At 41.7% G+C, this 17,063-nt stretch overlaps 1 protein-coding gene across 5 annotated transcripts in view; it reads right to left on the bottom strand.

The window, feature by feature from the left end:
• Positions 1-17,063, bottom strand: part of EPB41L4A (erythrocyte membrane protein band 4.1 like 4A) — a 292,774-nt gene that overhangs the window by 23,036 nt on the left and 252,675 nt on the right. For all 5 annotated transcript variants that reach the window (XM_019968015.2, XM_070796629.1, XM_070796630.1 and 2 more), the window contains 2 exons: positions 8,372-8,419; positions 7,192-7,269 (listed from right to left, as the gene is read on the bottom strand). In XM_019968015.2, the coding sequence (XP_019823574.2) occupies positions 7,192-7,269; positions 8,372-8,419 (126 nt within the window). The remainder of the gene's footprint in view (positions 1-7,191; positions 7,270-8,371; positions 8,420-17,063) is intronic.

Raw genomic sequence — 17,063 nt, 5'->3', positions numbered from 1 at the left:
ACCCACAGCTCCTGCAGTGGGAGTGCAGAGTCTCAACCACTGGACCACCAAGGAAGTCTCGGCTTTTGTGTTTCAGTTACTGTGTAAGGAAGAGAGTTGCTCTAGATCAGAGCATTTTCCAGTAATATTTCAGAATAAGAGAGTTCTGATATACTTCCTTCATATCTCACCAAACTTCAACACCCTACTTTTCCAGGCTATCCATGCAATTTAGATTTTAACTGCATTTGACACTTAATTAAAGTTTGTAAAAGATTGTGAAGATGAAATGCCATATAATCATTTGATAACAATAATGAAGATAATGACTATTCTTAGTCTCTTCTTTCCATCTTCCCCGTTATAGTTCTGCTGCTTCTGCAAAATTCTTCACATTACCACATGAAGTCTTATACAAATCCTTGTGGATTTTACTTGGTCCTCTAGCTTTACCAGGGCAGTTTCCTTCCTAACAGGACATTCCTTTAGACCAGTTCTTAATTCATTTCTCCTTCACTGAGATAAAAGGCCATGTTTAATACAAACCTGAGCAATCTTACACAGCAAATGCAGAATGACGCTTTGGATGATAAGGAGCAATCCCTGTTGCTCCTGAGTTCAGCCTAGTTCCAGCTCTGTTGTTATCTGACTCAGAGATCTCTGGGCAAAACGTTTAACCTTCTTTGGTAAGTCTGTTTCTTCATCTACTGAATTACTGTGAAGATCCTTTCCAGATTTAAAACTCCATGTTTTTCTCTTTGTGCTTCATTTGTTCATTGTTCTTTGAAACAAACCTCCACTCTTCAGCTACAGCACGACTCTCCAGACAATTGCTTCATATGGCCACTCCATCGCTAACAGTAACTCTGCAGTTCCCAACCGATTGTGGACTTGTGCTTCTCAACAACAGCTCTCATTCTGGGATCACCTGCTATAAACCAACCTTCTTTTTTTTTCAGTAGTTTTTCTTCCCTAGGGAAATTTATATCAGTTCCAGGCATCTGTCGACATACTCCCTGAAGACCAGCAAGCAAAAAATTCATTTGCTTTTTCCATCTCCCCCCAATATCGATAAATTAATCTTATTTGCTCTTAAAGGTACTTCAATGTCTTCCACTTACACCTTATGCTCTCCCTCCTAAAATGGGCTACCTGCAGCATAATTTCCTCTCCCCAACTCTGCTTCTATTTTCGTAATCATTCAACCTGCCTCGAGTTTAGTCCTCTGAGAACATTTCTCTGTTGCTGTAGCTTTGGCCTTCCATAGTCGTCTCTATCAATTTGGATTATGCTCTGGAATTCCTAAATTATCCATTATCAAATGTTTAAATCTTAATACAACTTAGTAAAGTACAAATCAGAATGCTGTGCCATGTGTGGAGCACAGTAAACGTCACTTCCAGTGGCTCTGAACAGACTACCCACTCCAGCCCCAGAATTTGTACCTGGTTTGCAGCCCAGACATTTCTGTCAGGGACAGGAACCAGGCAGGAGGGCATGCTTGTGAGGAAACAGTTATCTATTTTCAGGCCATGTGGAATAAACACCCTTGGGTTTAACTTTGCCATCATCCAAAACACATCTTTCCCTTAAGGCACAGGGACAGTAATGTTTTGTTTTATGATTCTAACAACAACAAAACCCTACCAAGGCTGTGATCTAGATTTGCCTGCCTCAGCCGTATCGTCCCTGTTACCTGCAGTGCCACAGAGGATGGTTTCTTACTTTTCTCAGAAAAATAATATAAAAGACTTTGTGGAATGCATTTAAAATACTTCAAATCATCTTAATCCATTATTCAGATACAGATTCTAAGAGACACCTAAAAAGCAGGAGGAAACTCTAACATTTGTGGCAGGATAAACTCACATGTTAGAAACACTGGTCTCTTTGTTGTTAAAGGGAGCTGCCCCCACTCTGTAGATACAATGGGGACTTCAGGTAACACTGAGCAGCACTGAACATTCTCATCAGTCGAATGCAGGGCTCTTTCTGCTTTTCAAAGCACATCCGTTATCTCAGATCTTCACAAACCTCATGAGGTAGGCCAGGCAGGTATGATCCCATTTAGCATGTAAGAAAATTAAAACTCAGAGGGTAAAGGAACCAGCTTCTAGGCACGCAGCTCTTCAAAGCAGGGGCAGATTCATAATGCACGGTCCTTCATTCTTTGTTCTGTGCTCTATTTCACCCACACGCATGCACACATGTGCATACATATCGCCTCATGTACATAATTCATGTGATTATGATGCAAACGGCTCAGAATGAAATTTGGGAAAGGTCCAAATGGTCCCCTGTTGCCAATTTATTCTAGTCCTGTTCTTACCCCCAGCTTCTCTCATTTTTCTTACTCTTTTAATTTTTGCCAGGCTCCAGAGTTACTTCCACTTTTATGCTTATGCAAAAAACACCAGACGGGTTCTCTGCCTCACTGCCCCCACCTCCTCCAAATCTCCCACTTCAAATCCTAAAAGCCTAGCAACACATCAAAGCTAATGACTGAGTAATCCACAGATCCCAGTGAATGCCTAAAGGAGAGCTGATTTTCATCAGCAGCACAAAGGATATTTTGCAGACCAGTTCCTTTGAATGTGAAGGATATTTTATTAAGCTCAAGGTATTTTCAGGGAAAGCTGGCTTATGAAAGGCTTCACCGTGATAGATCTACTTCTTAGGTCCTCCTCCAACATGCTCTGTGGACAAGTCCCAAGAATGGCCCGGGGGTTCAAATCCACAAAGAGGAGCCAACGGACACTTCTGATTTTACGTGCAAGATTCAAAATTCTAACTAGTAAAAACTAATGCAATCTAATACTCACAAAGATCATTAATTTAATGCTTCTCTGTACTTGGTAGGTTTCTAATTTGATTAATTTAATTGAACCAATTTTTTCACAAATCGGTATAGAAAAGTAAGTAATCTCAAAAGAAATTTGCAGCCTTTTAGATTTCAACCCTACCAGTGAACTAAGATATCAACTCCATTTCCCAATATCAATCTATCTTTCATTATTTAGATCATAATGACCACTTTATAACTTTTTAGAGATCAGATACCCTCTTAAGAATCTGATTAAATCTACAGAATCTTATCACCAGAAAATTGTATGCTTGGAAACAGAGAATTTTACATAAAGTTGCTTGAGATTATGATACCCCTAAAACCTACCCATCAATCAAAGGATAAAAAAGCCTGGTCTGAAAATACAAATGTGTAGATAGGGAAGATGGGGAAATGGAGGACAAAGTTAAAAGAAAAGTGGAAAAGGCTAGAAAGAGGGTGTAGGAGAGGTCGGGACAGCCAAAGAAGAGGCAATGACACCAAAATTAGATATCCAGCTCTGTCCGCCACAGCGCCATCACCTCTTATAGCTCAGTTAGTCTTTACAGGAACTCAAGAAAACAGACCAGGCAGTACACACACCATTTTAAGGATGACAAAGCTAAGTTTAAGTTGATTAAATGAGTTGCCCAAGGTCAAACAGCAGGACACGGCAGAACCAAAACCCTGACCCACTCCCTTAGGGTTTTATCTTTGCTTTTTTTTTTTTTTTTTACATTTTATCACTGGTTCCTAAACAAAGACAGATGTCAAAGAGGACAGGAAAGAAAGAGTGAGAAAGAAGCTAAGAAAAGAAAAGAATAGGAGGGACCTGGTGAGGGAAAAAAATGTGATAGAGTAAAAAAGGGAGAGAAGAGAAGAGAGATGAAGAGAAAGGTGTACGTAGAGACACCACCAGGCTTCCCTGGTGGTTCAGACAGTAAAGCATCTGCCTACAATGCGGGAGACCCGGGTTCAATCTCTGGGTCGGGAAGATTACCTGGAGAAGGAAATGGCGACCCACTCCAGTACCCTTGCCTGGAAAATCCCATGGACGGAGGAGCCTGGTAGGCTACAGTCCATGAGGTCGCAAAGAGTCAGACACGACTGAGCGACTTCACATACTAGAGACACTGAGGGGAAAATAAGGACTCTGTCATCTTAAAGATGTTATAACAAGAAATTGCTCCAACTTCCAGTTAATTATACAGAGGAAAAAAAAAACTACTTTCTCAAACCTCAAAATCTGGAAAACTGTAGGTACCCATGCAGATTATGAAAACAATAAAGAGACAACTAAAGTGAAAGAGGATTAAGAAATACATAAACAATTTCCCAAACAAAGGAGGCTTAAGTCTCTGCTGTTGGAAATTCTGTGGAATGACACCCTGCAGTTATTCCTCACCCATCTGGCCTCACTAGCTCTCGACCTAAAGCTAACAGAGGAGGTTGCTTATCTACAGTCATATTTTTCTAAAATTGAATCTAAACAACATCCTGTTTCTAATACTAGCCTTCCAGGGTCAGTGTGGATTATGAGTTTTTCCATGTCTGTTCAAAGCCACAACCACTGCTTTGAATCAAGCTGATTTGTAACACTGTCTTGTTGACTTGTGCTTCTCTTCACGCAAAATGAGAGATACTGAAACTGTTATCTATGGGAGCAGCAAAGCAGCTTGAACTCCAACAGGTAGACACTGAAAAAACAGTATTGACACAGGATTGTCTTAAACCTAATATGAGAGACCTTCCTTATGTTAAAAAAGCAAACAAAGAAACGAACAACAACAACAAAAATTGCAACAACAGCAAGAAGCAGTGGCAGAGGAAATATCATCCTGAAGACCACACACAGTCTCCAGAACATCTCTCTGGAGAGAGTCTGTCCAGAGCTCCACTGGACACATCATGGGCTTCAAAACAGTGCTTGAAAAGCTAATGTGCACAGTCTTTGTCCTTCTGCCCCAGGCTACAGTTCCCATGGGGAGATAGGAAAATGAGTGTCTCGGGTGCAGGCTCTGACTTTCAAAGTGAGAAAGTATCCGGAGCTGAATTTAGAGACCTTGCTGGCAGGAAGCAGAAAATCAGCACGTTCAAGACTCACTTTGCCTCATTCTAGGGTTACCAGAGTCCTTTAATAAAAGCACAAAGGACGCTGGTGAGAGCTTGGCTGGGTCACCCTGCCAATGGAAATAAGGAAAGGCAACTGAGGTTGAAGAGATTCATTCTCTCCCCAAAGTTGAAAGTCAGACATCGTTAGACAACCCTTTATTACAGACACAAGACATGTTGGGACCATTAGCAGGGCCACAGTATAAATATTCAGACCCATGTATCCCAAGGTAGAGTGAGTGGGCTCTGGCACGATTTTAAAGGCTGATAATGGGGTGGAGTGGGCAGTGGCAGCACTGCATCACGGGTACGTGGCCCCCGGGGCAGAGTCCTGCGCGGCACCGCCCCGCATGCTGTGCCTCCACCAGGAGTCTCAGCCATGGGATTAGCACTGCAAGACCTGCTCCTTCCTTCGCCCACTTTCTGCTATGCCTCTGACAGCCGGACTCCAGACCTCATCTTCTACAGACACAGCCACCCTGTGTAAGCCCAGGGCAGTATCTCCACAGGTAAAAGAAATTATTTTTGCAAGTCTTTGTGTCAGTGTGCATTGAAAGCAATTTCTCATTAATAGCCTTATAAAGTACTTTAGCATTTAAACATTCAGAACCACCATCATTCTAAAATATACTATTTATACAGTACAAAAAAGCCAATCTGAAAAATTGTTGATGAAACTAGGGTAGAGGCAGAAAACACCTATTAGGAATATTAAAGCCAATGCTTCTAGATCAGTAATGAGCTATTTAGGAATTTGCTGGCAACCTTTGAATAGTGTTTCATTTTAACAGCAAATGTCAAGTTAGCACTTCTGGCTCAAAAAGACAGTTTTTAAATAGGCTGGCTCTGAGAAGTTGAGAATAGCGCACCAGGCCCTGGTCCATAGGGTCACAAAGAGAGGGGCTAAAGCAACCTAGCATGCACAAACTCAGAATACACCAAGCAAAACAGAAATATATTTGTCAAGACACTGGCTTGATAACTAGGTCCATGGAGATGCAGGAGGTGTTTTTCCGTTTGTTTTGTGTTGTCTGTGCAGAAATACTGGATTTTAGAGTGGGAAGAACATACCTGAGGGAAAGCTACCGTCCACACTTGGGTTTTTATAGATGAAGACATTGGGATCATTTCCTTGAGAAAACTGTCCTAACACATTGAGATCTCACCTCTATCAAGAAGGCTCAACACAGAAAGTTTTCCTAAGAGAGTGGTCCACTCTCACAGTGCTGTCTGGGCGGTTATGACATAGGTGCTGCAGTTAGAGAGGGAGGCCAGCTCAGTGCATGCCACGCACAAGGGCTCTGAACACAAAACAAGGACCCCAGAGAGCATCTCATGCAACCTCCTCAGCAAGAGGCAACCCAGAAGAAGCAACCACACCGGAGTCTACGTCAGGTGGGGACGGGCTTCCCCACGGTCACCACTGCCATCTGGGGCTAGGTGTTCCAGCTGTGGAGTGCTGCCTTCTGCACTGTTGGACGTCCAGCAGCATCCCTAGTCAGTAGCAACCCCCAGCTGTGACAGCCAAAAGTATCCCAAAACACTGCCAGGGAAGAGAGGGAAAACAAAACTGTCCCCAGCTGAGAACCACTGGATTAGAAACTGGCATAACCGATAACTATATCCCTCAGCTCCCCAACTTGGTGTTCTTTCATCATGGATCACTTGTTTTCAAATAAATATTTCAGAATTAGGAAGAACTGATTAAATCAATGCATTGCCATCACTAATATTGATTACATGTCAAATCATGTTACTAACAAGCTCTTAAGACTAAGTCCTAAAAATATGAACTAATTGCATTTACCCATCTAATTGCGTGTGCCTGGCACAAGTATAAACACATTTGCATTAAATATACATAAGACTAAAAGTATGCAACTGTGAGTGTCTTGGTTTTTGGTTGGGCAAAGAATAATGATGTCAAGTTAAAAGACACTTCAGGGAGAAATCTCTCTACAAATGATAAAATTTCTTACCACTCTTAGGCAAATTCACTACATGTTGTACCTAAATATAGATTATTGCTTTTTATTTTTTTTAATTAATAAGAAGGGACATCACTGTCAAACTGTTTAATCATCTTATTATAAAGATAAGAAACTCAGTTCAAAGAGCTGAGGTTTCCTAAAATAGTACTTCAGAATCATTCCAGATTTCTTCTTAAATACAGCTGAGAAAAATCAGGTATAAAAATTCATAGGACACACAGCTTCTACAATCAGTGGTAGCCGCTGATGTCAGAGTTTCTGTTAACTATCATATTCCAACATTACCTGTTTCTCTTTTTCCGGTGCTCTCTGTTAGAATTTTCTGATTCACTACCACTGCTTGTATTACAGCGTGAGCGTGACCTGAAAAGAAAATAAGAGGAAAAAAACTATATTTATGACAAATGAAAATTTTCAGAACAGTTCATGTAGGTTCTTTAGAATTAATTTTGCAATAAAATTACCAATTCAAACATAAGTAGTTGTCATAACCCTCTCCCAATCAGTTCCTCAATTCAGCTAGCCATCTGAATGTCTATAAGAAATGTGGAAGCAGACTAAAGTAAATGTCACCATGCTCCTAGAAAGGACCACAGAATCAAGTGCTTTCAACAGAACTCTGATGTGGAAAAGCTGTAAGTCCCTGGGGTGGACTAAATATGGACTCAAAGTCCTGTCAAACCCCTACCCCCATGAAGAGAGGGAGAGTTTATTTCCACTCCCCTTGAGTTTGTGCTGGTCCTACGAGTGATTTTTTCCAACAGAAGGAGGTAGAAGGGATACTCTGCCAGTTCTAGGACTATCTCTTAACAGGGCTGGTAGCTTCTGCTTCTTCCCAGCCACCTAGGTTAACCAGGCGCAGAGATCACAGACAGAGTGAGTTCCCAGGCGGACAGCCATTCTGCCGGGACCAGTTAAACTAGCTAACAAACTGCTGTTCAATCAATAGAATCATATAAGATATATATGGTTGTTGTTATATTCAACCACCCCGTTCCAGATGGTTTTACTGTAGCAAGAGATAAGCGAGGGACTTCCCTGACAGCCCAGTGGTTAAGACTCCACACGTCCATTGCAGGGGGCATGGGTTCGATCCCTGGTCAGGGAACTAAGATCCCAAATGCCACGGTGTGGTGTGGCCAAAAAGAAAAACAGAAAGAAAGAGACTAGAAAAGAAAAAAAGAAAAAGAGAGATAATGGAGATAGCTCCTCTAAGACAAAAAGGAGCAGGGTAAAAAAAAAAAAGAGAGAGAGAGAGAGAAACTCCTAAAGATGTTAAGGAATGGAAGACGGAGAACCAGTCGCAGCCAAAATTGTTATTTCAAAGTTTAAAAAATTACAATATCCTTAAAGCAGTTGCTAATAAAACCAAACATTTCCCACAGTCTTGCCTCAGGTCTGAGCTGTGCTGACCTGCTAAGCCTTTCCCTCTCCCTTGACCCTCCTTCCATTTTGGCTTTTTTACCTCCTCCTTTGCTTTAGATCTGAATCTTCACCACTGTTATGGGCTTTCCTATGGGGGGAAAAGAATAATAATTCATTCAGGAGAATAGAAAATTATCAACTGGCTAAGGAAAGCAAAGCAGAATGAGTTTTACTTCAGTTAATGCACATTACACAGTCATCCACTCACGTCAGTCACCAAACACATGAGTCACACATACATGCCCAGCTCTACAACAGATCCCAGAAATGATATCAAATGGCCTCAAGAAGCCAACAGGCTAGCAGGGGCTACAAACAGTCCATAAGTAATTATGCACAATTATCTGTGTCTGTAATTATCCATTAAGTAATTAACAGATATAACTAATTATCTGTTAAGTTCCATTCATCCAATAACAGAGTTCAATTGTAGTGTCCAGATCTGCAACTGAAACAGAGCACTAACCTGATTAGGCGCACCAAATCCAACCTGCCTCACTTGCTTTTAGTTGATTTTAAACTAACCACTCCCTAGCTTCCTTATGGATAACACCTCCGATGTATGGGTCACTATAGTAATGGTTGCTTAAATTGTTTTTCAGGAATGGGGAGTTAGTCCTTACCCAGTTCAAACTGGTTGAAACCACTGACCATTCAACTGGCCATGCGTGAGTGTCAGACGGATGATCTTTTGATGCTAGAGGGCCAAAACCTCTACCCTCAGAACACACTAACTCTGCCATCTTCTGAACAGTTGCCACGGAGAACCATGAAGCTTGACCACTCTTGCAGAAACCACTGGTTACCTCCCTTTTCTTACCTCAATCACCTCTCCCCACGCCTGATACACCCTGCCTCTTTATCCTACAAACATCCCTAAGTCTGACCTTCAGGGAGACAAGTTTTGGATGTGTTCTCCCATCAACTTGTTTGGCTACCTTGTGAATTAACGATTTCTCTGCTGCAAACCTTGGCGTCTCAATGTCTGGCTTGCTGCAAGTTAGGCAAACAAACCCAATTCCGTAACACAATCCACCAAGCCAAGTTCTGCTATAATCTGATGTCAGCTCTCACCTGAATGCCCTTTCCAACATCCCAGCCTCCATGGCCCTTGTCATCTTCCCTAAGGACCTCTTTACTGCAACTCAGCAACCCCATCAGGGTCACACTTTGGACTTTATTATCTGTAACCACCTGCAAAAACCTTGTTCTCTAACCTGAATCTCCTCTCCTTCCTGAATACCACTTCCTATTTACCTTCAAACAGCTTCAGTGGGGCATCCTGTTAAATGTGTGAGTTTTGTAGTCCTGAATGTGAATCCCGTCCCGTCTGATGATAAGTAGTGTGATTTAAACACAAGACTTCTCTACTGAGCCTCGGTTTGAACAGTACTTCCCACACAGAGTTGTTATGAGGATAAAATGAATTAATATATTTAAAATGCACACAGTAGGACCTGGCCCACTCTAAGCACTCAATAAATGTTGACTATTACCATTGCTGCTTGTTCAATGACTTCCATCTACCTTTCTTCGACCTCAGTAGTACTGTCTGTCTATCAACCTTGCAACTTTCTGTAAGCTAACTTTTATTTCCTCCCTGACTCAGTTTGGATTTTCATCATCACAATAACATGTATGCCAGTACTTGAAACTTCCTCTGACTGTGTTTTTTGTTCAGTCTCTATGACAAAACTCCAGAGGTGGGTGAATTCAACTCTCCAGGTTCTTTGGGCCAGCCCTCAAAAGCTGGCAAGCAGTGCTAGATGAGGTTACATAAAAGGGCATGTTAACTACACTACAAATCCATGTGCATAATCTCAGATCTACAACATGGCCCAGCAATCCTACCACCTTTCTCTGATCCAAGAACTCTCAGTTTCTTCAAAGTGCTTTCAAACTCCTTTCGCCTTGCAGCCCTCTGACTCACTGTACCACTGCTGCAGCAAATGACTTTGTGTTCTCCTTCCAAAGCAAAAAGGAGCCAGCCATTAGATGGGAACTCTTTCCTTTTCCTGTTACCCAAAATAAAACTCACCCACATCACCCTCTCTTTTACGGAAGTGTCCTTATAATTAAGGTCAATCCGCTCACCTGTGCTGTGCAGCTCCCATTGCCTTTTACCTCCTCGGTGATTGTCATTAACCACCTCGTCTCTCACATATATTCACCTTGTCCTCAGAGCCAAGTTTCTTTACCAGCCTTGCACATTCTCAAGTCTCTCCTGTTCAAACATACACACACCTACTTTGACTCCACATCTCCCACGACTTTCTGCCCAGTCTCTCTCCTCTCCTGCAAAGCCATACTTCTTGAGCAAGGTCTCTTTCTTGCTTTTGGGCTCCATGTCCTTTGTTATACGTGCCTTTCCGATCTAGCCAGGGCAGACATGAATCTTTTAATGCCACATTCACAACTTTCATTTTCCCACTTTCCCAACATAATTATATCAAATATATCAAACAACATTATGTTGATAGAATTGTTAACTGTAAACACAATTACGTAACTATTGTTCACAGATGACTGATCTAAACAGTGTTTTAGGAACACAATTTCTTGTATAGGTTTAAATTTTTCTTAGAGATGATAACTGGCTAGTTTTCTACTTAAGTTGCTTGCTTAGTTTTCCTCATGCTGCTGCTGCTAAGTCGCTTCAGACGTGTCCGACTCTGTGCAACCCCATAGACGGCAGCCCAGCAGGCTCCCCCATCCCTGGGATTCTCCAGGCAAGAACACTGGAGTGGGTTGCCATTTCCTTCTCCAATGCATGAAAGTGAAAAGTGAAAGTGAAGTCGCTCAGTCGTATCCGACTCTTAGCGACCCCATGGACTGCAGCCCACCAGGCTCCTCCATCCATGGGATTTTCCAGGCAAGAGTACTGGAGTGGGGTGCCATTGCCTTCTCTGAGTTTTCCTCGTACTTCTCACTAATACTTTATGCCATCTCTGAGAGAGCTGCACAACTCCTCCTGAGATAGATAAATACACAGATAGCAAGTTCCATGTAAATCCCTTCTGGAGCACTCTGCCCTCCTACTCACATTGGACAGTTTGCTGTCTAGCACTGCTGCATAGATGTCCCTTCACCCTGACCACGGAATTTCTTTTGCACCTTTGATGAATTCCATAGTCTTAGGTCTGATGGCCTCTTGTCATGGCAGCTATATATTCATATATATATACACACACACACACACACATATATATATACTCATATTTAAGTCACTTCAGCCATGTGTGACTCTTTGCAACACTATGTACTGTAGCCCGCCAGGCTCCTCCGTCCATGGGATTCTCTAGGCGAGAATACCAAAGTGGGTAACCACGCCCTCCTCCAGGGGACCTTCCTGACCTAGGGACTGAACCTGTGTCTCTTATGTCTCTTGCATTGGCAGGTGAGTTCTTTATCACTAGCGCCACTCGGGAGGCCCATACACACTATATATCAGTTCAGTCCAGTCGCTTCGTCGTGTCCAATGCTTCGCAACCACATGAACTACAGCACACCAGGCCTCCCTGTGCATCACCAACTCCCAGAGTTTATTCAAACTCATCTCCATTGGGTCAGTGATGCCATCCAACCATCTCATCCTCTAGCATCCCCTTCTCCTCCTGTCCTCAATCTTTCCCAGCATCAGGGTCTTTTCAAATGAGTCAGCTCTTCGCATCAAGTAGCCAAAGTATTGGAGTTTCACCTTCAGCATCAGTCCTTCCAATAAACAGCCAGGACTGATCTCCTTTAGGATGGACTGGTTGGATCTCCTTACAGTCCAAGGGACTCTCAACAGTCTTCTCCAACACTACAGTTCAAAATCATCAATTCTTTGGTGCTAAGCTTTCTTTATAGTCCAACTCTCACATCCATACATGACTACTAGAAAAACCATAGCCTTGGCTAGACGGACCTTTGTTGGCAAAGTAATGTCTCTGCTTTTTAATATGCTGTCTAGGTTGGTCATAACTTTTCTTCCAAGGAGTAAGCGTCTTTTAATTTCATGGCTGCAAAAAAAAAAAAAAAATTTCATGGCTGCAGTCACCATTCTGCAGTGATTTTGGAGCTCAAAAAAATAAAGTCTCTCACTGTTTCCACTGCTTCCCCATATATTTGCCACTAAGTGATGGGACCAGATGCCATCATCTTAGTTTTCTGAATGTTGAGCTTTAAGCCAATTTTTTCACTCTCCTCTTTCACTTTCATCAAGAGGCTCTTTAGTTTTTCTTCGCTTTCTGCCATAAACGTGGTGTCTTCTGTGTATCTGAGGTTATTGATATTTCTCCCATTAATCTTGATTCCAGCTTGTGCTTCATCCAGCCCAGCGTTCCTCATGATGTACTCTGCATAGAGGTTAAATAAGCAGGGTGACAATATACAGCCTTGATATACTCCTTTTCCTATTTGGAACCAGTCTGCTGTTCCATGTCCAGTTCTAACTGTTGCTTCCTGACCTGCATATAGGTTTCTCAAGAGGCAGGTCAGGTGGTCTGGTATTCCCATCTCTTTCAGAATTTTCCACAGTTTATTGTGATCCATACAGTCAAAGGCTTTGGCATAGTCAATAAAGCAGATGTTTTTCTGGAACTCTCTTGCTTTTTCAATGATCCAGCGGATGTTGGTACTTTGATCTCTTGCTCCTCTGCCTTTTCTAAAACCAGTTTGAACACCTGGAAGTCATGGTTCACGTATTGTTGAAGTCTGGCTTGGAGAATTTTAAGCATTACTTTACTAGCATGTGAGATGAGTACAATTGTGCAATAGTTTGAGCCATGTATATACATATACATATATATGCATGTATGCGTGTGTATACACTAAATATACAAAATACATTATATTTATATGCACACTATATGTACATATATTTTTGAGAATAAAGTTTCTGACAATGTCTTCTTTATACACATATAATCTGGTTTATCTTGGCATAGAATCCTAAATTGAAATTAACCTTCCTTCAGCATTTGGAGGCAATGCCTCATTATCTTTTTCCCTGCTTTTGCTGTGAAGCAGTCCAAGTCCATGATATTTATTTGTCATGATCTGTGTTTTTTTCCTTTCACATTTTCCTCCCTGATGCCAATTTTTTAAAATTCTCTCTTGGCCTATAATGTTTTAATGATCTTGGTACAGATCTTACTTTTCAATACACTATGCCAAATGCTCAGTGCGTTCTGTCTATCTATAAAGTTAAACCATTCCAATCTGGGGTATTTTCTTATATTATTTATTTCATAGTTTCCTTACTTGTAATTTTTTGGGTTTTTTCCCCTCAGAAATTTCATTAGTCAAATGACTGATATTCAGGTTTGATCATAATAATCCTTATTTCCATGGATTTGTTTTGGTTCTACTTTGGGGAAGATTTCCTTATCTTCCAATTTAATTATTTAAAATTATACCCCACGAATTTAAGATCTAAAAACTCTTATTCACTCTTTCAATACCACAGTTTTCACTTTTCTAAAGGTAATAAGTATATATTTTTTAGAAAATTTTGTTTCTTATACTGTCTCTATTTCCTGTGAATTCCCCCCGCACATACTCCTAAGTCTTGGCTCAGTCTCTGTCTTTCCAAAGAGAAGCTATCCCCAAATGCTGGGTGATTATGGCTGTTTTGATATTTTAGACACTGAAAAGACTGGAACCCTCTGGATGGTGCAGTGCATGGTAACAGACAGCCTCACTGCATTGCAGAGCTAATATGGGAAGTCTCGCCATTTCACTGGAGAATCTTTTGAAAGTTCCTATCTGTGGACCTTTTCCCTAGTATCTTTCCATATTTTATAGGGAGAGTCTCTACTCTCATGCCTAGGAAATAGAAGTCTGGCTTCTAGCATTCTGGGAATGAGGACTTCAGTTCAGTTCAGTCACGCAGTAGTGTCTGACTCTTTGCGATCCCATGGATTGTAGCACACCAGGCTTCCCTATCCACCTCACCAACTCCTGGAGCCTGCTCAAACTCATGTCCATCGAGTCGGTGATGCCATCCAACCATCTCATCCTCTGTCATCCCCTTCTCCTCCTGCCTTCAATCTTTCCCAGCATCAGGGCCTTTTCCAATGAGTCAGTTCTTCCTATTAGGTGGCCAACGTATTGGAGTTTCAGCTTCAGCATCAGTCCTTCTAATGAACATTCAGGACTGATTTCCTTTAGGATGGACTGGTTTGATCTCCTTGAAGTCCAAGGGACTCTCAAGACTCTTCTTCAACACCACAGTTAAAAAGCATCAATTCTTTGGCACTCAGCTTTCTTTATAGTCCAACTCTCACATCCATACATGACTACTGGAAAAGCCATAGCTTTGACTAGATGGATCTTTGTTGGCAAAGTAATGTCTCTGCTTTTTAATATGCTATCTAGGTTGGTCATAGCCTTTCCTCCAAGGAGCAAGCATCCTTTAATTTCATGGTTGCAGTCACCATCTGCACTGATTTTGGAGCCCAAGAAAATAAAGTCTGTCACTGTTTCCATTGTTTCCCCATCTATTTGCCATGGAGTGATGGGACTGGATGCCATGATCTTAGTTTTCTGAATGTTGAACTTTAAGCCAACTTTTTCACTCTCCTCTTTCTTTCATCAAGAGGCTCTTTAATTCCTCTTCACTTTCTGCCATAAAGGTGGTGTCATCTGTGTATCTGAGGTTACTGATATTTCTCCCAGCAATCTTGATTCCAGATTGTGCTTCATCTAGCATCTCGCAAGATGTACTCTGCATAGAAATTAAATAAGCAGGGTGATAATACACAGCCTTGAAGTACTCCTTTCCCAATTTCACACCAGTCTGTTGTTCCATGATTTTTCATATAGATATAATATCTCTGTCTCTTTTACAAGTTAATCCTCTTCAACTAAGGCAAATAAATGCTGAAGTTTCTCACAGCTCTGTCATTGGCTTGTCTTTGCATTCTATCTATAGTATGTATCTATCTAGACAACCTCAACTCTATTTCATATTTCAACTAACATCTGTAAGAAATCTATATTTCAGTCCAGATAGCCATCTAGCTCCTTATATCAAACAATCCACGTAAATCCCTTACTTGGACTTCTCAATGGTACAACAAATTCAACTTATCAACAACCAAACTCAGTTTTCCTTTTTAAGCCTGTGATATCCAGGTGATTCTTATTTCAGTGCATCACACCTCCATCCATGAAATTATACAAGTCTGGCTTTCATCCTGACACCTGTCACTCCTTCGCCCCTCATTTTGATCCTTCTCATCCCACACTTTTACCTCTTAAAGGGTTTTAAAACCATCCACTTCCTCCTATCTCCACATCGCCACCTTGGCACAAGTTCCCATCCTCTTTCTCTAGGACCTGTGTGCTGTCTGGCCTACGTCCACCACCACCTTTCCCCCAGAGGCAGTAAAGACCATCTTCACCCAGTACAAATGCAACCGTGTTACCACCCCCTTAGAAAAACTACCGGAAAAATGACTGAAATCCTCAACAAAGGCCAGGTGTCCTGTGAGGTCTGACTTCTCTTTCTCTCTTCCTTTCTCTTTCTCTCCAGGCTCGTCTCTAACACATTTCTGTCCTCTCAGTGCTTGACGACACTGACCTTTCAGCCTTTCTATGAATACTCCCCATCTCCATTCCATCCCAAGGCCCCTACAGGGACTGTCTCTAGTGCTGGTTAACACATGCCTTGCATAGAGATGCCCTCAATAAGCATTTTTGAGTGTGAAAATGGACTGGGGTAAAAATAAACTTGTACTGCCCAGAACTATAGTAGCTGTTCTGTTCTAAAACAGGACTGCTTAAACAAGCAGGCTTCAGGATCTCCATGAACGTTGAAAAATTCTATGAAAATTTATGTAGTGGTGGTTTAGTCACTAAATTATGTCCGATTCTTGTGACCCCATGGACTGTAGCCTGCAGGCTCCTCTGTCCATGGGATTCTCCAGGCAAGAATACTGGAGTAGTTTGCCATTTCCTTCTCCAAGGGATCTTCCCGACCCAGGAATCGAACCCAGGTCTCCTGCATTGCAGGCAGATTCTTTAGCAATTGAGCTGCAAAGGAAAATTTGTACATGTATTTAATTAAGCACCTACCCACCCCCCCCCGCCCCCGGAATGAATCCAACATTTCATCAGTCTCTCAGAGAGTTTCATCATCCCAAAAGGTTAAGGACCAGGGTTCTAGACTCCACCAGAATTTGATAGATTTATCCATTTAATGACAGACAACTAGCAAAACAGGAAATTTTGATATGTTTGGCAAAACATGTTATTCTGGCCATGCATTGCAAAGTAGAATTTTCCATTATTAAATTTAAGTACATGATATTCCTCCATGCTGATGACAAATCTCAGTTTTAAATGTCAGAGTTGATTCAACTATGCAGGGATTTGTGCTCAAGAGCAAGGTAAATACATGTGAAGATAAAACAAGACTGAGAAGGACAGGGACAATTACAGAGTATTTAGAGTGGAAAGAAACAAAGAATGAGCTCCAGCTCTTGATGCCAACAGTCAGCAATGTCTAGTCTCCTCAAAACACACATGCCTAATAAGACACCTTTCAAGTACCACACAGAACCAGACAGAGGCCCTGATGCTCAGACAAAAAGATTCACTACTCTATAAAATCAAAACTGTCTTTCCCCTGGATGGTACCCATGAGAGGATCCTGTGTCCACTCACCACAATTATGTCTCTGTGTTGCACAGGAAGCCAGCAGAAACTGTATTCAATATGAACATTATTAAGTCTCGACTTGGGAT

Source organism: Bos indicus, chromosome 10 (genome assembly GCF_029378745.1).
Source record: "Bos indicus isolate NIAB-ARS_2022 breed Sahiwal x Tharparkar chromosome 10, NIAB-ARS_B.indTharparkar_mat_pri_1.0, whole genome shotgun sequence".
NCBI lineage: Eukaryota > Metazoa > Chordata > Mammalia > Artiodactyla > Bovidae > Bos > Bos indicus.
The sequence above is the reverse complement of the archived record's forward strand: the minus strand, read 5'-3'. Positions and strand labels throughout refer to the sequence as shown.